The following is a 23,403-nucleotide window of genomic DNA, read 5'->3' as shown; positions in this document are numbered from 1 at the left end:
GTCAGGTGCTGTGGCTAGGGTGAAGCCACACCCACCTAATCAAGCGGATTTAACAGGTATGGGACGTTGTGTTGGAGGGGCGTGGGCGGTGTTAGAGTGGCGGCTGTGGTACTGATGGTGACGTAGTGGTGGTTCTTGTTGTGGTGGTGGTGGTGGCGGTGGTAGTGGTGGTGGTAGTTGGTGGTGGTGGTGGTGGGGGGTTCATAGTGGTGGTGGTGGTGGGTGGCCAGGAAGGGGGGCGGGTTGCAGTTGACTTGGACTTGGTCAAAGCACAAAAAATGATGCTGGGATTTGCAGACTTGGCTCAGGATCATCCGTTCACGGACCGACCCCCAGTACGGGCGTGACCAGCTCCCGGTAGGCAGGACGGGGCGCCCTTACCTCCCGGGGGCTTCATCTGACATGATCTTAATGATGCGGTTACAATCATGAGGAGAAATGATCATCAGTGTGAGGACATGCCTCATCCAGGAGGTGGACACAAAACACCTCTTTGAACTGTCGTATGATGCAAGACCTGTGCACACACCGGGAGCAGCGGCAGAGTCCGTGTGTGTCTCTCCCTATCTCTCCTGGTCCTGAGCTCGTGCACACAGAGTCATGCAGGTGATAAAGGACCAGATTAACAAGGTTATCGTTATCATGATGATCATCACTGTGGCAAGAGAAGACACACGAGTGTATGGCGGTCAGTCTCCAGGATGATGAGCCAGTGTGCATGTGACAGGGTGGGGGTGGGGGGGTTTCAAGTACAAGACGGACACTGCATGGTCGCCACATATTATATTATGGTAATATGGTGTGTAAGGCTTAGTACCATGAGCACTTCAGAAACTGAGCTGATACTCAGAATGTGCATCGTAACCCCGACAATCACTGGAGAACCTGTAAAGAAACAACCCATACAAACAACGCTAGAGTTACTAAGGTAAATGCTGTACAAGGAATTAAAAAAAAAAAAAAAATATGGCGACCGATGGAAGGACACCTGGCAGATATGTGTGGCTGGTGGGCCCCGCAGCAGTGGACCGGGCTTGAGTCTCCTACTACCGAACCTCCTGCAGGAGGGCGGGGAGGGACATACTCACTCCTGAGAAGCTTTGAATCTTTAGTTTTTTGAAGGGGTGTGTGGGGGGGGGGGGTATCCTAAAACGTGCCGCCCCACATCTCATGGTACACTTAAAGGATGCGCCCAAGTCCCGGTCTTAGGCACTGTGGGCCCAGCCATCCACACACACCATTGAGGGCTTCCCTCGGTGCACCACAGGTGTGGTACAGAGCGGTTCACTTGTCTGTACGGTAGCGCATTGCAGGCACACAGGCTCGATGGGTGGGGAAAGAGACGAAAAAAAAAATGATGAAATAAAGTTCTGAACCCTTAATGAAATATATCTATATATATAATAATAATAATATGACGAAAAGTTAAAAAAGAAATCTACAAGCCAGCTCAGATAAACAACTATTCAGAATTCTAAATACGATCAAAAGGCACACTAGCTACTATTGCATGTCTCCTCGCGTTAAAGCATGGAGGGTTCAGACAAGCAAAGAGAATCAGGCAATCAAGCAAAACAAAAGACTTTCAAATGAGACTGTCAAAGTCAGAATGGAATAAAAAACTTAGCTCTTGGGTTTAGGTAGCTAGAATTAGCTGTAAGGTATGGGCAGCTAAACTCAGCTATGGGGTATGGGCAGCTAAATCAATACAAAACTGGATGATGCACAATTCTCAGGGAGTTAAGGGGGAACAAGCCGTTTTCCTTACCTGTACAATAAATGCATTATAAGAAGCACTAAATATCTTGCAATCGACTGCCAAAAGCAATGTGCAACAAAAGTAGGTTTAGAAAATATTACAATGGATGCAAAGTTTTAGGGGCGTGGGCTCAAGACAGACGCAGACCTGGGAGACGTGGGGTTTGGGGGGCAAATAGAAGCAAGAGACTATGTCAGGAGGCCAAGAAAGACTTACAAAATGGACAAGTTAAGAGTGGCAAAAGACTAAGCCAAGAGGATTTACTTTACGGAAACAGGGTAAGCAAACTTAAGAGCTGGATCAGAAGAGGAGGGAGGCAGAGGATGGCAGAGGGAGGAACTGCTTCTGAAGTACGTCGAGGAGTGAGGGTCTGGTTAAGACACGATCACGTAAAACAAAGTACTGGTTTTAAGAGCTGACGCAGGGGGATTTTAAAATAGGCAGGGAAAGGAATCTGGTTTATGGGGCTGACACAGTTTGGTTCAGGCCAAGAAGAGAAGGTTGTTTAAAATGACATAGACTACATGGGAAGTCTCCACTACCAGAAGGATGCTTGGAAGATGTGAGGGTTGGTTGGTCTGCGTGCTTGCAATTCAAATCAATAACCTGAGAGAGAAAGGCTGTGTTAAAATCAGATCAAGAGCCTTTCTTTTCTCTCCTCATTTAAGGATATTTTCATACAGCTGTTGGAGAAGGATTTTATATTAAGGACTTGAAATACGTCTTAAAATAGTGATCAGTCTAACATTAGGGCTGCCACAGTTAAAGCGAACCGACTCTGTACTTTCTGTCCATAAGAAATAGCAGAAACATCCTGGACTTTGCCATGATTTGCTAGAACTTTACTTCACTGGAATAAGACATGCTATTAAGAACAACACAGATCTCAAAATCTAGTTGAAATGGAACTGCTGTAAAAGCCTTGAATGAATCACGAGTAGTAACGTGGGTTGGAGTTATGACACACACATAAAGAAAAACACTTCTGAAATGTGGAGAACCTTTCCAGTAGCAGTGTTAATAGTTACTTCTAAAGATGTTTCTGCATCACATGAACAAACTCAGTTAAGTCTGGACTCAAAGTGAGCACAGTATTTACCCTCGTGCGGGTAAATGGCTCTGAGACGTCTTTGAATCCAGACTTTAAGGACTGAAGGCCGCGTCTCCCGTTTGCCAAGAAGCAGCCAGCCACCCGGCCCCGCAGGACAAACGTTGCGACGCCCTTCGCGTCCTTGTCAGTCGGCTAGCGAGCAGGACTCGGCCGGACAGATCTGGAAGGAGGAATCCAGGGCCGAAGGATGGCTAGGGTGAGGCGCCGTATCCTAAGAGCACACTGTGATCTCCCCTTCTGAGGCTGACAAGTTTTTCTTTTTTTTTCTAACTTTTTCTTTTTTTCTGTTGCCATTTGGAAACTCGTCTCTGGCTTTCCTGGGCGGCACCCAAGCCACTGTCAGCATCGAGGGCCACCCAGGCACCCAGCTGACACTCCAAGGTGCAAGATAATCAGTTCGGTAGTGACCATAGATCTCTTTTTCCTTTCCTCATCCTCGACCTGGCTTACCCTTATTTACAAACTGAACACTTGAAAAACAAACTAAAAAGTGTGCCAGTAAGCTAGGCCGAGGACCACTTGCTGGGGGACGACAATGCTTCACTACCGGCGTCCCCCGCGCAAGAGCAACAACAACATACAACACTCACAAACAACAACAAAAAAAAAAGGAAAACTTGCGGCCACTGTACCAGAGACCTCTCCGCTGGGCTAGCTCGACCTAGACCTTAACTCTACGGCCTTACTAGTGGTACTTAGAGGCGCGAGAACGAGGAGAGCACATGTATGTACCATTTGAACTTCAGAGAGCGAGCTAATACTGAGAATATGCATCGTTATACCGACGTCCACGTGCGATTCTGCAAAGACAGACGGCATCGGCCCCGCTTCAGCGACAACAAGGCAACACACGGCATACATTGGTTAATGGTTTAACAGTGGAACGTTCACCTCTCTGACACTGGGGGAGGGAGGGGGAGGTCACGCACACACACACACACACACACACACACACACACTGATGATACAGGTGGTCATCACCAACACAACGTGACCCCCAGGTTTTGTGTGTGTGTGTGTGTGCGGCTCTCTCTGTACATAAGAGTATATTCACTGTTTGACATGAACTTTTGTCAAAGTATTTAGACGTTTGATTTTGACATCCGACTGAGCCAGAGTTTAATGAATTCGATTGAACGTATTTGGTAATTATTTGATGTTTTTCTTTTTGGTTTTTGAGAGTCATTTAACTATCACAGGTGGGTTAGGTTGGGAACTGTGTGATCCAATACAGCCATAACTTTGTTACAATGATAAAACTTAAGAACTTTGTCATCTTAGTTAACTAAACCAGAAATAATTTCGAACTTCTACTGCATAAAATGAAGTTCTTAGAAAACTTATATTACTTTATAATATAAACCGGACCAGTACTGTGAAAACTGATAAGCGAAACATTACCTCATCTTTTTAAATCTCTATTACTGAACCAGTTTCGTAAACTTCAAGATCAGGAAATTTTGAAGGTACTATTACGATTATATATATATATATATATATATATATATATATATATATATATATATATATATATATATATATATATATATATATATATCTGTTTCACTTGTTAGAGGGAGAAATCCTTTGAAAAGCTATATTTTATACCAAGGTGTAAACATACTTTGGTTTAAGGTCTGAGTGGATCTGAGAACATATAGATTTTTATAGATATACGTGAATATAAAGAGGTCAGACAGAGACTTTAGATTCTATATCTCATGATAAATTGAGTGAAGAATATATTTATATGTACTGTATCATTACTAGCCGTGGATCATGGTATTCTACTGGGTTTACACATCTCCCAAAGTTTACTTTATCCACATGACGTGCCACCTGGTACCACGTGATCTGCTGCAGATTAAACGTTGAGAAATCACACGGCAAAGATCCACACGGACGATCCACACGGCAAAGATCCACACGGACGATCCACACGGCAAAGATCCACACGGACGATCCACACGGCAAAGATCCACACGGACGATCCACACGGCAAAGATCCGTAAAACCTCCTGGAGGAGGAGAGGGACGTGTGGTGGGGGTGGTGGAGGGGAATGAATAATGGACAGACGAATTTCGTGGGGATTCGTGTGGGGAGATGGGGGGCGTGGCGGGGGAGAAACACGCTTCACGACGGCTCGTTCGTTACCTCCCCTTGCCTCCCTCCCCCTGATTCAGGGGGGAGGGGAGGGGAGGGGAGGGGTGAGGGGAGGGGAGGGGGACTGAACGATGAGAGATCTCTGGCGGCAGCAGCGGGGGGGGGGAGGGGGGGGGGCAGGGGGGGCAGGGGGGAGAAGATTAAACCGAGGGACGTTCCACTGTTTTTTTTTTTGGGTTGTTGGTTTTTTTTTTTTTGGTAGGAGAAAGTGATAGGTTCTGAAGAACGCTGTGTAGGGTGATGAAGGTGAGGAGGCGAAGGTGATGATGGTGAGCATGACCAATGGATGTGGTGAGGTCACATGATAATGGTGATGATTAATATGATGATGATGATGATGGTGATTATAGACCAATGATTATATGACAATGATGATACAATAACACATTTCTGTTGATCTTGACCAGGTCAGCACGAGCGGGTGTGGTGAGTGTATATATATATATATATATATATATATATATATATATATATATATATATATATATATATATATATATATATATATATATATATATACATATATATGTACTGTTGTGTCACACTGGTACATACCAGTATTAATGACCAATCAGTATGAAACGCATCAATTAACAAATTAACAATTAACACAGGGAAGTCTCCTTACGTCTGAACACATGGTAATTATCAACACACACACACACGTACAGTACATACAACATACACACACACACACACACATACACAGGTGGAACAGTATGAAAATAAAGTACACATGCTTGTCTTCCTTGTCCTAGAAACACGACTCCATGTCACTAGATGAATGTTAAACACCTTTGACCAATGTTAACCTAAATACATAATCCTAAACCTAATAATATGCTGAAGGGGGAAAAAAATACATAGGATGGATTATATAGAGAAATATGAGTAATTCTTGGCATACATATGTTAAGTCATAGATAAATGCATATAAATAATAATATTTACTACCAGGTAGTTACTTACTTGATTAACAACAGCCAAGTGAAGTGGGCATCTCACATAAACGAGCAGACGCCTCCGAACAACCATTCCGTTCTACTGCCGTGACGTCATACAGTTTGAGAGACGTGACAGCTGCAGCACCGTCATGATACGGTCATGCGCAGTGGCTTTCGCTCAAACATCTAGATTAAATCATGACCAAAATCCCAACGGCATAAATGAAGAAAGAAAATCATCTCTCTTTTGTTTTTGTTTTCTGCCTCCAGGATTTTGGTTCGCCAGTCGTGGTTAGGTAGAAAGAAGGGCCACTGTGTGTGTGTGTGTGTGTGTGTGTGTGTGTGTGTGTGTGTGTGTGTGTGTGTAGCGGCTTATCTACATCTACAAGCTCTGCGATGGATGAACAAATATGAAGGAGCGATGTGACCCCCCGAGGGAACCTCTCCCTCTGTTCACATCCTGGTGTTCATCACCTAGTGTTTACATCCTGGTGTTCATCACCTAGTGTTCACATCCTGGTGTTCATCACCTAGTGTTTACATCCTGGTGTTCATCACCTAGTGTTCACATCCTGGTGTTCATCACCTAGTGTTTACATCCTGGTGTTCACCACCTCGTGTTCATCTCCTGGTGTTTACCTTCTAATGTGCACATCCTGGTGTTTGCCTTCTAGTGTTCACCTCCTCGTGTTCACCACATAGTGTTCACCTCCTAGTGTTCACATCCTGGTGTTTGCCTTCTAGTGTTCACCACCTAGAGTTCACCTCCTCGTGTTCACCACATAGTGTTCACCTCCTAGTGTTCACCACCTAGTGTTCACCTCCTAGTGTTCACCACCTGGTGTTCACCTCGTGTTCACCACCTAAGATTCACCTCCTGGTGTTCACCTCCTAGCGTTAATCTAGTGTTCACATCCTGGTGTTCACCACCTAGTGTTCACATCCTGGTGTTCACCACCTAGTGTTCACAGCCTAGTGTTCACCATCTAGCGTTCACATCCTGGTGTTCACATCCAAGTGTTCATCTGGTGTTCATCTAGTGTTCACCTCCTCTGTTCATCTTTCGATCTACATTTCTTTACGTATTCACACCAGTTCAGCTACCTCACAATGCTGACGTGTTTGCACCCTGTTTGTGCTCCTCATTGTTTACCCTCAAAAATCTGTCTGTATTTTTTTTTCACTGTTTTCATCTGTATTTCACCTCTGTCACTGCGTTCACCGTCTGGTCACAGTGCCCACAACGTTTCCCTGTCTATGTTTCTGCTAATGATGACCTGTTTGCACCTGTGCTTCTGCTAATGATGACCTGTTTGCACCTGGGCTTCTGCTAATAATGACCTGTTTGCACCTGTGCTTCTGCTAATGATGACCTGTTTGCACCTGTGCTTCTGCTAATGATGACCTGTATGCACCTGGGCTTCTGCTAATGATGACCTGTTTGCACCTGTGCTCCTCATAATAACCTGTTTGCACCTGTGCTTCTGCTAATCATGACCTGTTTGCACCTGTGCTTCTCCTAATTATGACCTGTTTGCACCTGGGCTTCTGCTAATAATGACCTGTTTGCACCTGTGCTTCTGCTAATGATGACCTGTTTGCACCTGTGCTTCTGCTAATGATGACCTGTTTGCACCTGTGCTTCTGCTAATGATGACCTGTTTGCACCTGTGCTTCTGCTAATGATGACCTGTTTGCACCTGTGCTTCTGCTAATGATAACCTGTTTGCACCTGGGCTTCTGCTAATCATAACCTGTTTGCACCTACGTCTCTCGTTCTGTCCACCTGTGTCTGTGTTTGACGCTCTGTTCACCTGTCTACCTGTCTGTGTTTCTCTCTCTCGTGTTCAGCAAGGATCGCTGGACAGACCACTTAGGCCTTATCCCTCCCAATACTTGGCCCACTAATGTTCACACACCATCAAACCCACCGGATGTTTGAAGGAAGAGCGGGACGAGACGCCGCCGTGCTACGCCAGGTTACGCTAGGTTAGGTTAGGTTAGGTTACGCCAGGTTACGCTAGGTTAGGTTAGGTTAGGTTACGCCAGGTTACGCTAGGTTAGGTTAGGTTAGGTTAGGTTACGCTAGGTTAGGTTACGCTAGGTTAGGTTAGGTTAGGTTAGGTTAGGTTACGCCAGGTTAGGTTAGGTTAGGTTAGGTTACGCTAGGTTAGGTTACGCTAGGTTAGGTTACGCTAGGTTAGGTTACGCCAGGTTAGGCCAAATTGCGCGAACAAAGGACGTGCGTTCGAAATCAGAATCTGGTACTCGGTAACAATGATAAGGATGCTAACCCCCCCTGATGACGTACTGTACCCCCACACCCCGCCAGAACGGATGGATAAGCCTGTTTAACCGAGGTCACAGGTTGTTAAGCGAGGCCAGAGGTTGTTAAGCGAGGTCACAGGTTGTTAAGCGAGGCCGGAGGTTGTTCAGCGAGGCCAGAGGTTGACAAGCGAGGCCTGAGGTCGTTAAGCGACGCCAGTGGTAGTTAACTGGGGTCAGTTGTAGTTAAGATAGACTTGTGGTTGTTACCAAGGCCAACATAGGTCAACAAAGGCCAGGACTTTTGTTTTTAGGATCTCGTGAACTGCCAATCTCTTCCAGTTAAGATTATCTCTACAAAATTATATTTAATTAGACCAATTATCTGTTCGCGTGATCAAGGACCAAAGGCTATCCTTCAATGCCTAAAAATAATTAAACATTAAGAAATGTTGTGATCAACTTCAAAGAAATCTACAAGATTTAATGTAATTAAGAATATGTGAAAAGTACAATTCCTGTGGCTTTAATACCTCATCTTATTCTCATGAAATTCTCAGGGTGAACATAACCCGAGTAAAATCTTAGATGAATAAGCAGTAATTTGGGCGCGAAAATAAGGACTAACCACGTGGGATAACAAGCAGTAAACCTGTAAGAACATAAGAGTATAAATCTCGAGGAAAAATAACCATCGCGGTTCAAGGAAGATCATAAAGTTCCGAGCTTCTGCTTCGAACCCGCAGACGAACTACACCCACACCAAATAATTCAGCCTACTTTGATCTTATACTTGACCTTCTGAATCTTCAATCACCTTCGTATCAATGCTCTTAAAACATCTCATTCTTCCGACTTAACAATGACTCTCTTCTCAATAACATGATCCAGGGATCTCGCGAACATCCACTGGAGTGTTCCGAATAATGAATGAATCTGTTTCAGATCACATTAAACATCCCGGGCTTCTTCTTCCATACCTCAATGACCCACATCGCAGGTCTATAATGGATCATCCCTTTACGGACCCCATTATGAGAGAGAGAGAGAGAGAGAGAGAGAGAGAGAGAGAGAGAGAGAGAGAGCTGAAGATTATCCACTGAATGGTTTCCAACTCGATGAATGAAGAAGGTTTTCGAATATATAATATATATATATATATATATATATATATATATATATATATATATATATATATATATATATATATATATATATCAACCTTCAATATAAGAAGGAATCTCACTGAAGAAGGTAAGAAGGTCACGGGGTGGTGGAGGTGCATGTTCCAGGGCTTCCAGCCAAGACGACCTGGAGTGCTTCAGTATCGTCCAGCTGTTCAATCTTTCATGGCCGTTAGTCGATACCGGCCAGCGAGACACACTCACTCGGCCTCCAGAAACTCTGCACCAGCAGCAGCAGCAGAGGCGACGGCGGCTCTCTTAAGGTTCAATCACGGGTATAAAACAGCTCGGAAACGACTCCTTACAGACGACATGGCTTGGCACTGTGATGACTCGGAGCTCCCACAAGGTCAGATGACCCACCCACGTACGAAGGTGACCTTTTTTTTGGGAGGGAGGGGCTAAATACCAGTGACGACAATGGCTTAGTCTATCGTTTGGTGTCTACCACCCAGTCAAGAAGAGTGGACGACCACTTCTTGGGGGGTCATCACCTTCAACTCCGGCCACCACCACCACTCCACCACCACCACACCCCCGGGGGTAGCGCCACGGTTTGCGGGGTGGGGGGGGGGGGGTGGATCAACCCCAGGGAAGTGGGTCAGTAGGATACGGGGAGGGGATTACTTCCTCGGGCTGTCCTCCCAGACTCCTGCAGGTGGAGGATGGTTTACGTAAGACTGCTAGGGTGGTGAGCGCTCCCACGCCACCACACGTTACAAGACACGAACACACATCATCATCTACTACAGGCAAACTCAAAAAATCCTTTCCCACGACAACCTTAAACGAAGAGTTTAAGTCTGATACAAAATTGTACTGACAACTTTTATGAAATATTAGCTTTTCACTTTATAACTATAACAACATTTATCGAGTTACAAAGTCAACCCTCTGCCTCTTTCGGCACAATGGTGAATTCCCTTTAACCACGACGGTACAACCCTTAACCACGACGGTCAACCCTTTAACCACGACGGTACAACCCTTTAACCACGACGGTACAACCCTTTAACCACGACGGTACAACCCTTTAAGCACGACGGTACAACCCTTAACCACGACGGTACAACCCTTTAAGCACGACGGTACAACCCTTTAAGCACGACGGTATAACCGCTGGTTATAAATGGCATCACTATGACCTGACCCTTAAATGGCTAGGTTCAATTATTTGCAGTCAACTGTCCGTTTTCCGTCCGTTTTCTTCTGTCTTTCCCATTATTCTTCCTTTTTTTTCTTCTCGTCTTTACATTCTCACATCTTGTTTTCTTTCGCCTTATACATCATGTGGGAAGGAACACGTTCTCACCATAGTCCAGGTCGTTTGATACTCAAACCTTCAAAGAAACACAAAGGAACACCTCGAGGTTCCTCCTCCCCCCTCGACTCACCTTCCTCTTCTTGTGTTCCTCAACTCACTCCCAAAACCCAGAACTCCAGCGGTCGACTATACAACCATCATCATCACAATTACCCATCACACTCACAACAGCCACTTCGGGAACAGAATAGAAGCGAATTCATCAGGTACGAGGAGGGAGAGCCAGGATTCGAAGCTCTCTCTCTCAATACTTGCCTTCACACCTCGTGGTTACAACGCCGTCCAGCGTTGAAGCCGCTGACGTGATGGTCAATAGCTGACAGTAAACATCACTAGCTAAGGCCAGTATACTGTGCTCTCAATGGGAAATGGCGCTTCTGCAGACCTACACGTAAAGGAGATGTATTTCTGGAGGCAATACGATGCTAAGTATGGTTCTAATGACATCTGATGCGACACCTTCGTCGTTCATATATCCCCCCTCCCCCCCTCTCTCTCTCTCTCTCTCTCTCTCTCTCTCTCTCTCTCTAAACTGAGAAGTGCTTCAGCTTTTGATTTCAAATAGATTCCTCGCGAAACCTGTGGTCGCTCTGTCTCTTAATTCCACCCTGGACGTGGGGAATGCTTCGGCTCTTCCCTGGAGAGTCGTTTACCTCTAACTCGCACACAGTCTCAACCCTTATACATACAATACCCTGACCCTAACTTGAGGAGGGGGTTGGGGGCTATTCTAGCCCTAAATTGGACCCAACTCTGACTAAGAAACCCGCTCTGGCCCCAACTTGACGACCGCTTTGGCGCCAATTTGTGACTTTATTTTGTGGAAAGAAAAAATAACTTGAAGGGTGAATTCCTCAATTTACTTCCAAAGTGTGGTATATTCCCGCCCCTTGCAGGAGGATTACCGCGATTTACCTCCAATTTGGGGATTATTCTCTCCCCTTACAGGAAGATTACCGCGATTTACCTCCTATTTAGGGATTATTCCCGCCCCTTGCAGGAGGATTACAGCAATTCACCTCCAATTTTGGGATTATTCCCGCCCCTTGCAGGAGGATTACAGCGATTCACCTCCAATTTGGGGATTATTCCCTCCCCTTACAGGATTATCGCGATTTACCTCCCATTTGGGGATTAATCCCGCCCCTTGCAAGAGGATTACAGCAATTCACCTCCAATTTTGGGATTATTCCCTCCCCTTACAGGATTATCGCGATTTACCTCCCATTTGGGGATTAATCCCGCCCCTTGCGGGAGGATTACAGCGATTTCCCTCCAATTTGGGGATTAATCCCGCCCCTTACAGGAGGATCTCATTGGTTTGCTGAGTACTTCTCCCTTCCCTTCAAAGGATGATTTATCCTATTTACTTCCAGTTCAGAGATCAATCCTTCCGTATTTACTTCCAGTTGAGGGATTATTCCCTCCCTTGGCTGGATGAATCCCCGGATCTGCTTCCAGCTGAGGGTTTCTTCCCCCAGACCGTTCCCTTCAGAGTACCTGGACTATCGTGGATTCCAGGTGTCCACCACAAGGTTCCAGCTCTGGGTCAGCGGCACCTGAAGATGAACGGGGCGTGAGGAGAGAGGCCTTCGGGTCTCCCAGGACTGAATTCCAGGTTCAGAACTCTTTCACCTCTGACCTTTCCAGGCAGCAACGGTGGGGGGGTGGGGCTCCAGTGGTGAGCTTCAGTGGTGGACTCCAGTGGGGGAGGCTATCTCTTCTCTGATCGGCGGCCACGCCTGGTATGACCTCCCCACTGGCTAGACTTGTGGTGGTTCACCGTAATCAGGGTGTCTGTGTTTCTGAGAGGCCAACTTCTGCATGGGTTGCGTGTGATCTAACCAGGTCCATCATCCATGGATATCACTTGCCGTCGTCATAACTTCCGAGTGGCCAAACTTCAACATAATTAACTTCTGATGAGCACTTTCCGAGTGACTGACTACTACTGTCTGGCTCATTAGATTACACGAAGCCACCGCACGTATAAAGCAAATCCAACCTCTGCTCCATGATCAGGAACAGATCAACAATACCATCACTTCACATCGTTAAATAACCACAGGGATTCCAACCTGTGAATAAACCTTTTCTGGCAACAGCAAGTCTAGCTTAAGGTCAAAGGTCAGCCTCCCCACCTGGTCGGACAGTTTGCTTTAACAAGGACGAACAAAATCGGTATCTTCTGGAAACTTGTTAAACCTTCCACTCATCCACGACTTTCACACTAATAAACCCGTATCAACATAGCTACATAGACTATGTATAAGGACCGTGAATGGACCAATTACATAATTCTCTTTGCCTCCATTAACCAAAAGGAACATAAAGGCTGGTACTTTCTCGTTCCGTAGGCATCAGGTTTAGATAAACAACTCACTATCCTGTGTGGCAGCGTCACACGAGTGTGGGTGTGTGGGTTCTCTCCCTTCTCCTCCCTGGGTATAAAGATTCATCAAAGGCTGTCATATACACCCTCAGTCATACTCAGGTTCAAACTCCCTCTTTCCCTCTATAATAATCAGGATCTTTCTCTATGGTCTGGTTCATCCTAGTCTTCCGTTGTGAGCTTAATGGCTCATTATAAGACTAGAAGTCTTCCATTCTGGTCTACCTCACAAGCATTACACTCAAAGTCTTCCATTCTGGTCTACCTGGCAATAAGACTCGAAGTCTTCCTTTCTGGTTTACCACACAATAACCTCGAAGTCTTTTCTGGCCAACCTCTCTAAGACCCTGTCTTCCACCTGGTCGACCTCGCTATAATAAGACTCGCTGCCATCCTGTTTCCTCTCTCGTTGGACAACCTTGACTGTCCTTTGCCACAGAGGCCATGAAAGCGCCACAACAGAACCATAACTGGCGACAACGAAGTCTTCGCGCACCAACCTACCTACGCTTTAATTACGTGACAATCTTGATCTTTAAATATGGCTCATTATTCTTCCTTGCTGTGGTCCCTGGGAAACCTTATTATCTTTTTTTAAGTCCTCAACCTAACTGTGTTACTGTTGTGCTTACGACGAGATCTGACCATAGATCTTTACGATCGCCTTGAACGTAAATTTTGAATCGAGAGTAAAAAAAAACCCCCCAGCCAAGTTTCAGCTCCCAAAAGCCTCCTCCCATCTCGTCTGAGGCTTTCAAACATGACGTTGCCGGAGCAGTCATGGTATATGACCTGAGTGTGGTGCCGACGCAGGCAGGCCCTAGCCAGCACGGGTCTTTGCATGGCGAAGGCGGTAAGCGAGTGGAGGCACGTCCTCTGGCATGATCAATAGCGACTCTACCCTGCATGCCACAACACACGGCTGCCACACGCCGCCTGACACCATCGCGTTTCCACCATATTTCGTTTCTTAAATACATCCACAAACATCAAAACTTTCCGTAGTGATAATATTATCTACGTTTCCTTGCACGAGTATCTTCATCGGGTCTGGGGAAAGTAGTGGAGGTAAGTAAACGTGGGAGATATGTCGAAAGTTATCATACGAGCCAGGAACCTCCAGCACCCTACCCCCCCCAAAGGCAACAACCCCCCCCCCACCACAATCCCTCCCCACCCCACCATGCACTCTAGGGCTCCCGCACTCACTAACACGCACCAACACACTTGCAAGAACGCACTCGACCCCCTCCTCCAAGCACAGACACACACAGACACACACACACACACACACACACAAACACTCACTTATAATTGACCATAAGGGTCAAGCTCTCTCGAATCAATAATAATAATAATAATAATAATAATAATAACAAGCTTTCAGTCAAATATTAGTTTTCTTAGCCATAATATACGAATCTTCGTTTCATCACTCATTGCCTGGCTACGTTATCAAAACACAACGTCACCAACATTACCACAGCGTTATGTTGTCACGCTTAATATATATATATATATATATATATATATATATATATATATATATATATATATATATATATATATAGACCTATGACGTAATCATGGTCTTAGAATTTACCTCAATTCAATCTAATCGTGAATTATCTTTCATAACTACGATTCGCTGCTACTTATAGCAGTACACTGACGTAGGTCCTTAGCGATAGTTAATGAGTGAGCGGTATCTGCTCACGAGATCTGGGTGATTTACATACATTTACAGTAAATGTACCACGTTAGCTATTTACTCCAAAAACACACGACACACTTGCATGTATTTTCAACCTCCTGATAAGCATTACAAATGTCATATTCATTTACATTCATACTAATTTACATTTACGTGCAATTACTATCTCAAAGGTTATTCACGGATACTTACAAATGTTATTTTTCATGTGTAAAGTCTGAGAACACGAGAGGTGGATAAAGTGGGGTTGTGGTGACGATGGTGGGGTTGTGGTGACGATGGTGGGGTTGTGGTGACGATGGTGGGGTTGTGGTGACGATGGTGGGGTTGTGGTGACGATGGTGGGGTTGTGGTGACGATGGTGGGGTTGTGGGAGGCGGTGGTAACGATGGTGGGGTTGTGGGAGGCGGTGGTAACGATGGTGGGGTTGTGGGAGGCGGTGGTAACGATGGTGGGGTTGTGGGAGGCGGTGGTAACGATGGTGGGGTTGTGGGAGGCGGTGGTAACGATGGTGGGGTTGTGGGAGGCGGTGGTAACGATGGTGGGGTTGTGGGAGGCGGTGGGAAGGGGAATGGGGTGTTGTGGTGGTGGTGGAAGGGGGGATGGAAGGGTTGGTGAGTGGGTAGGGGAGGTTTAGGGGGGTTGAAGCAGTGACGCTGCAAGCGAGGTTTTACGGACAAATGCATCATGATACAATCCGGGGTTTAGGGCTTGTGTGTGTGTGTGGGGGGTGATGGGCAGGCGCGTGTGGGGGGATGATGGATGGATGGATGTGGAGAGCGGGGGGGGCAACACCAGGCCGACGGTGAGGGGGAGGGGGGGGGGCTGCGTGTGTGTGGGCAGTGAGGAGGTTGTGTGTGGACTGTGTGGGCAGTGTGGGAACCCGTGTGTGGGTAGTATTTGGGGCTGTGTGTTGGTAGTGTTTGAGGCTGTGTTCGTAGTGTGGGGGCTGTGTTCGTAGTGGGGGGGCTGTGTGTGGGCAGTGTGAGGATTTTGTGGGCAGTGTGTTGGGCAATGTGTGGGGGTGGGGGAAGTGTGGGAAGGGGGTTCTGTGGTGACAAACTGCCCTATGTCTAATGCCAACTGAGCATTGCTGGGGGGAAGGTGTTGGAGCAGTATTGGGGAGGTGTTGGAGCAATGTTGGGGAAGGTGTTGGAGCAGTGCTGCCCGAGATGTTGAAGTTGTGTTTAGGAAGGTGCTGGAGCAGTGTTGAAGAAGGTATTGGAAGAGGGCTGAGCAAGTCGTCGGAACTTGGTGACCTGTGTTGGAGCAGTTCTGGGGAAATTTGTTGGGGCAGTGTTGGGGAAGGTGCTGGGGTAGTGTTGGGAAAGGTGTTGCAGCAGTGTTTCCAGTGGTATTGCAGTGGTGATAAAGAGCACAAAAAGCATCGAAGCAGTGCTGAAGATGTTGTAGTAATGTTGGGGAAGGTGTTGGAGCAGTGCTGAAGATGTTGTAGTAATGTTGGGGAAGGTGTTGGAGCAGTGCTGAAGATGTTGTAGTAGTGTTGGCGAAGGTGTTGGAGCAGTACTGAAGATGTTGTAGTAATGTTGGGGAAGGTGTTGGAGCAGTGCTGAAGATGTTGTAGTAGTGTTGTGGAAGGTGTTGGAGCAGTGCTGATGTTGTAGTAGTGTTGGGGAAGGTGTTGGAGCAGTGCTGAAGAAGTTGTAGTAGTGTTGGGGAAGGTGTTGGAGCAGTGCTAAAGATGTTGTAGTAGTGTTGGGGAAGGTGTTGGAGCAATGCTGAAGATGTTGTAGTAGTGTTGGGGAAGGCGTTGGAGCAGTACTGAAAATGTTGTAGTAGTGTTGGGGATGGTGTTGGAACAGTACTGGAGGTGATGTAGTAGTGTTGGGGAGGTGTTGGAGCAATGCTGAAGATGTTGTAGTAGTGTTGGGGGAGGTGTTGGAGCAATGCTGAAGATGTTGTAGTAGTGTTGGGGGAGGTGTTGGAGCAGTGCTGAAGCAATGAAGCAGAAGGTGTTTGAGCAGTGTTAAAGAAAGTGCTGGAGCAGTGCTGGGGAAAGTGGTGAATTAATGTTGAAGAAGGTGTTGGAGTTATGTTGAGGAAGACGTTGCAGTTGTAATGTCGGAGATGTTGCACCAGTGTTGAAGGTGTTGGAGCTGTATTCCCAGGGTTGTTGGAGATGTGTTGACTGAGGTGGAGGAGCAGTGTTACGGGAAGGAGGGAGCAACACTGCCAGTGGTGATGGAGCAGTGTTGTCGAGGCGAGGGAGTTGTTCCTGGAGTAATGAAGGTAGTGTTGGAGGCTGACTATGATCTGTTGGAGTGTTGGAGCTGAGGTGGGGGATGGGGAACTGAAGACGAGTTGGAGGCAATGATGGGGATCAGTGTTGTAGACGGGACTGCGTAAGCTTTGGGGGAGATGTTACAGCTGGGTTTTGAAACGTGTTGGAGCAGTTTCTGTGTTGGAGTACCGCAAGGGGGGTGGTGGGAGGGGGCAGAAGGCGAGGTGTTGGAGTAGTGGTGCTGGGGGCCAGGGGTGGTGAAGCGTTGGAGGAATGCTGTGGGCGAGGTGTTGGAGTAGTGCAGGGGAGCTGGAGGGGGGGTTGATGAGGAAGGTGGTGAAGTGTTGGAGGAGTGCTGTGGGCGAGGTGTTGGAGGAGTGCAGGGGGCTGGAGAGGGGGTTGGTGAGGAAGGTGGTGAAGTGTTGGAGGAGTGTTGTGGGCGAGGTGTTGGTGGCTGGCTTGGTGGAGCGTGCTCGTCCGTGCTGACCCAAATTATCTGCACGCGAGGCAAACACCCCCTCCTTCCCCCCCCCCCTCCCTCAACCCTCTGATCCCCGGGGCGACCGCCCCGCCCCGCCCCGCCCCGCCCCGCCCCCACACACCTCACCTGCCCCACCGACTCACCACTTCAGTCCCCCCCCCCCCGACATACCCCTCACTGACTCCCCCCCCCCCCCCCAAACACACACACGCCCAGGCTCACCTGTGTATCAGTAACCCCCCCCCCCCCCTGCTAAAGCCATGCCGTCGGAAGCACGACGGAACGACCCTTGAGTACGATGGTACGACCCTTGAGCACGACGGAACGACCCTTGAGCACGACGGAACGACCCTTGAGTACGATGGTACGACCCTTGAGCACGATGGTACGACCCTTGAGCACGATGGTACGACCCTTGAGCACGACGGAACGACCCTTGAGCACGACGGAACGACCCTTGAGCATGACGGAACGACCCTTGAGCACGACGGAACGACTCTTGAGCACGACGGAACGACCCTTGAGCATGACGGGACGACCCTTGAGCACGACGGAACGACCCTTGAGCATGACGGGACGACCCTTGAGCACGACCCTTAGGTAGGATGGCTTGGTCTTTGACCTGACCTTCAGGTACAAGACCAGTACAGTACATGAGTAATACGTGTGACGTGTTCAGACGTAGTTACGACCCCTAGTGATGGAGGGGTCGAGTGTGACGCGGTCAGGCCACGTCCTCCGTCACTAACCCAGCACACACGCCAGCTCTCCTCTCCCCGCCCCACCCCACCCCAGCACGTCCACTTCGTCACTCCTCTCCCCGCCCCGCCCCAGCACGTCCACTTCGTCACTCCTCTCCCCGCCCGACTCCAGCACGTCCACTTCGTCACTCCTCTCCCCGCCCCACCACACCCCAGCACGTCCACTTCGTCACTCCTCTCCCCGCCCCGCCCCACCCCAGCACGTCCACTTCGTCACTCCTCTCCCCGCCCCACCCCACCCCAGCACGTCCACTTCGTCACTCCTCTCCCCGCCCCACCCCACTCCAGCACGTCCACTTCGTCACTCCTCTCCCCGCCCCACCCCACCCCAGCACGTCCACTTCGTCACTCCTCTCCCCGCCCCACCCCACCCCAGCACGTCCACTTCGTCACTCCTCTCCCCGCCCCACCCCACTCCAGCACGTCCACTTCGTCACTCCTCTCCCCGCCCCACCCCACCCCAGCACGTCCACTTCGTCACTCCTCTCCCCGCCCCACCCCATCCCAGCACGTCCACTTCGTCACTCCTCTCCCCGCCCCACCCCACTCCAGCACGTCCACTTCGTCACTCCTCTCCCCGCCCCACCCCAGCACGTCCACTTCGTCACTCCTCTCCCCGCCCCACCCCACCCCAGCACGTCCACTTCGTCACTCCTCTCCCCGCCCCACCCCACCCCAGCACGTCCACTTCGTCACTCCTCTCCCCGCCCCACCCCACTCCAGCACGTCCACTTCGTCACTCCTCTCCCCGCCCCACCCCACCCCAGCACGTCCACTTCGTCACTCCTCTCCCCGCCCCACCCCAGCACGTCCACTTCGTCACTCCTCTCCCCGCCCCACCCCACCCCAGCACGTCCACTTCGTCACTCCTCTCCCCGCCCCACCCCACTCCAGCACGTCCACTTCGTCACTCCTCTCCCCGCCCCACCCACTCCAGCACGTCCACTTCGTCACTCCTCTCCCCGCCCCACCCCACTCCAGCACGTCCACTTCGTCACTCCTCTCCCCGCCCCACCCCACTCCAGCACGTCCACTTCGTCACTCCTCTCCCCGCCCCACCCCACTCCAGCACGTCCACTTCGTCACTCCTCTCCCCGCCCCACCCCAGCACGTCAACTTCGTCACTCCTCTCCCCGCCCCACCCCAGCACGTCCACTTCGTCACTCCTCTCCCCGCCCCACCCCAGCACGTCCACTTCGTCACTCCTCTCCCCGCCCCGCCCCAGCACGTCCACTTCGTCACTCCTCTCCCCGCCCCACCCCAGCACGTCCACTTCGTCACTCCTCTCCCCACCCCGCCCCAGCACGTCCACTTCGTCACTCCTCTCCCCACCCCACCCCAGCACGTCCACTTCGTCACTCCTCTCCCCGCCCCACCCCAGCACGTCCACTTCGTCACTCCTCTCCCCGCCCCACCCCAGCACGTCCACTTCGTCACTCCTCTCCCCACCCCGCCCCAGCACGTCCACTTCGTCACTCCTCTCCCCGCCACTCCAGACACTGGACACGTGTGGTACTCGGGGGTGGCGGGGGGGGGGGGATGTGTGGTCCCCGGGCCTTGCATTCTCCAACATCTGGCTCTTTAGATGTGGCCGCACCCGCAGGTCACACGAGGTCAAGAGGCGCCTTGCAGGTCAGGAGAGAGAGAGAGAGAGAGAGAGAGAGAGAGAGAGAGAGAGAGAGAGAGAGAGAGAGAGAGAGAGAGAGAGAGAGAGAGGTGTTGAGTCGCCTCCTGCAGGGGGTGTGTGAGGGGGAGGTTCCTCCCCCCTGCGGCCTCCTCCCTGCTCCAGTTGTTGACCAAGGGGACAGGGGAGCCGCCCTGAGTTATTCATGGTGTTTGCTGGCCGGCTAATCTGGGTGACCTTGAAATATTCACCGGGATTTCTCTCCCCTCCCCCCTTCCCCTCTCCCCTCTCCCCTCCCCTCCTTGCCGACCTTTGGCGCAAGGGTTCAACGCGGGGTCAAGCTCTGCCCTGCCCGGCAGCCCTGCTCTCGCGCCGCTCGTCCACCGCCTCCACTATCCACCTCGTCCACACCTGCTTCTCCACGTGATACGCACCCCTTCTGGTCACCTCCATCGAGTTAAACTGTCGTTCGATCACGTCCCCTCCTCCTGTATTACCTCGGATGATCGTCAACACTTACTCCTACCTCCTCCCACTCAACTCCTACTCTTCCTGGAAAGTTTCTGGTACATAACTGTTCCTAACGCTTCCTGGAGTCCTTTGCGACTTCTAATATTTCTTCGCTGCTGCGTTTTACTTCAGGATTAAGTGTTCTGGCCACGACCGTTTTCCGTCCAGATCGCGACAAACATGTCGTCTTTAAGGCCAGTTCCGAGACCGGTTCGACTTGTTGCACGGATCAATTCCGTGGCCAGTCGACTGCCTCCCGTGTACGAAGGCTTGACGCATTCATCTCCTGGACCCAACCGAGGGTTAGACTAATCTCACCCTTATGGTCAAGGGATGGGGGGCGGCCTTCCTCACTAACCCCTACAGAGGCTTACGGTCGTGTGTCTTCCAGTCCTGGTTCTTGTAAGACGAGTCAACTTATGGAATCATTCCGACATGAAATCATTTCCTCTACCAGTTCGTGCGTGTCTTTCCCTCTGACCCTCTTACCTAACTTCTCTGTGTTGTTGTTTTCCTTATTTTCTCATCTTCCTCCTCCCTCCTTCCTTGCCCTTTTCCTCCTCCACGAGTGCGAGGGATGAAGGAGCAATAGGTGTAAAATGAGGACTTCAATAACGTGTATGTGGTACTCCCTTCATGCCGCTAGCTCGCCACCCCATACTCTTCGCGGACCCTTGACCTCTTGACTACGATAGTACAACCCATGGGCATGATGACCTGACCTAGGGGTTAAATCTTACCCCTGAGGGTCAGGTCAAAGGCCATTCCATCATACCCATAACTCGTACGGTCGTGCAGCTAAAGGAAGGCACGTACTCAAAAGGGGTTACACTGTCGTACTCAAAAGAGTCAATGCTTCCTCGTCTCTCACCAGCTCGGCCTCTTGGCTGGGTAACGGCGATCTAGCCGCCAATTTAACGAGCGAACGCCACTATTAACTTAAGCGTTTATAGTGGTACAAGAGACGAGCCATTTTCTGATAAGATTAACAATCTCCGATAGATTTAAGGCGAAGGTTGCCTCTAGTAAAATACGATACGTGTTGTTAAGAAAGTTTTAAACCAAGAAATCCAAAACATCGAAGGTTTTTCGAGAACTTTAGAGACAGTCGAAAAAAAAGAGAGGCGAGGGGGTGGGTGGGTGGGGGGTGGGAGGGAACGTCTTCTAATTTTCAAGACGTTTGTTAGATAACAACAAACACAATCACTTTTCCTTTTTTTTTTTCCTTTACGTGGAAAGTTGTCCAAGATGGTTACGGGAAGAGGTTAGTTACACCTTCCCCTGTAACACTGACGGCTTATGTGACTGTGACTCTGTTACTATTTGTTACTGTAACGTGAATTTATAAGGTTAAAGGTACAATAAATTCCTAAAGAGAAAATTTAATCTCAGATCATCCGCACAAAACAAGGAAACCAATGTGGTCTGTTACAGAAACGAAGGAGGAAGATGTGATCCAAACCTCTTTGATATCAAACGTTTATTTACTTAAGTATCCGAATCCCTTCATAAACAAAGTGGAATTAAATTCCGTATTAAAGGAATACGATTTCAATCGCCAATGTAAATCATTTTGAATCATTACAGTCAAATACTTATATCCGAAATCTAAACAGTCTATATTTCTTGTATCTTGTATCTCCCCTGATGTGATCATCACACGAAAGTGCACTTGGGAACTTATCGTGCTTCATTTCCCCGTGGATAAGAAAGGAATATCACCCCCATTTAATCGTCGTACAAAAAGACGTTTTAAAAGATGAAGGACATTATATGTTAGTCATTAAGAGCAGATATCTCTATGTATAATCATACCTCATACCTTCGCTCGTTCCGGAGCCCATCACTCAATCATACCAAACGATACTCAACCATTACCAATGCTGTCTAGCGATGCACACAAGGCGACACAGCGGGGCACAGCAGCACCCTGTTCTGTGCGACACAGCGGGGCACAGCAGCACCCTGTTCTGTGCGACACAACGGGGCACAGCAGCACCCTGTTCTGTGCGACACAGCGGGGCACAGCAGTACCCTACCTTGTGAGGATATGCGACTCACTATTCTATGGTCGTGACCCATCGGGAAATATGGATGGATTTCTGTGAGGCGTAAGCATCCACCACAGTGACGTGGCATCATCCAATACTGTGGCGATGTGGTAGTCGATGCCACTTGCCGGCGGCGCGATCGCTTATCCGTTCAATGTCTGGCGTAAACTAGCGACAGAGACAGACACACAGTCCCGCCCAGCATGAACAGCATCACCATGGCCTGAGTTTTGCTCGTATTCAGCACCAGGTTTGGTCATGAGTCTGGTGGGTGAAAGCTGCCAGCGACACAGAGACTAGGAGTTCAATTCTGCTCACCTGGGTTTTAAAACTTTAGTTGGCCGGTTCGACCCCCCGGCTGATGATGCTCCTCTGACTCCCGCCACCAGTAATGTACGTCCCCTTTATAAAGAATGGTTAAGGGTTTCACTTCTATAATCAGTTATATTATGGAGTTACAGTCACTGGACACCATTAAGAAAAAAAGGGTTCTCTCAAATAATTAATCTAAAATAAAACTCGTCAATCATTAAGGGAAAAAATAAATGTGTAGAAGAAAAGGAGATTGAACTCCCTACCTCACTTATTTGAGGGATTTAGTCCTCTAATTGGCCATACACACCATCTGATCCCTCAAGTCGATGGTTTAATCTAACAGGGGGAAACTCCTCAAATCAAACCGGTTTTAACGGTTCAATTTTCCGCTTCAGGAGGGAGAGAAAAAAAGGGGCGAAACGGTGGCTTAAACTCCAGGCCCACCCAGGGATGAAAATACCGACACAAGCGGGAATTTAATGCTGTGTATAATGACGCTGGGCAACCTCCGCCGCTGTGGCCGGGGAAGCCGTCGTAAACAAAGGGAAAAGGGCGGGAGATG

General features: G+C 48.9%; 1 protein-coding gene across 14 annotated transcripts in view; it reads right to left on the bottom strand.

The window, feature by feature from the left end:
* The window catches only part of Rdl (Resistant to dieldrin), a 386,180-nt gene that overhangs the window by 127,813 nt on the left and 234,964 nt on the right, over window positions 1-23,403 (bottom strand). For 11 of the 14 annotated variants that reach the window (XR_011716741.1, XM_071693703.1, XM_071693706.1 and 8 more), the window contains one exon: window positions 3,603-3,670. Coding sequence is in view for 13 of the 14 variants with exons in the window: in XM_071693703.1 (XP_071549804.1) it covers window positions 3,603-3,670 (68 nt within the window). In the remaining variant the exon portion in view is untranslated. Of the gene's footprint in view, window positions 1-817; window positions 886-3,602; window positions 3,671-23,403 lie in introns of all 14 variants that reach the window. The other 3 variants (XM_071693712.1, XM_071693715.1, XM_071693710.1) reach the window with 1 other exon arrangement.

The sequence above is a fragment of the Panulirus ornatus genome, chromosome 56 (assembly GCF_036320965.1).
Source record: "Panulirus ornatus isolate Po-2019 chromosome 56, ASM3632096v1, whole genome shotgun sequence".
Lineage (NCBI taxonomy): Eukaryota > Metazoa > Arthropoda > Malacostraca > Decapoda > Palinuridae > Panulirus > Panulirus ornatus.
This window is presented reverse-complemented; position numbering and strand designations above follow the sequence as displayed.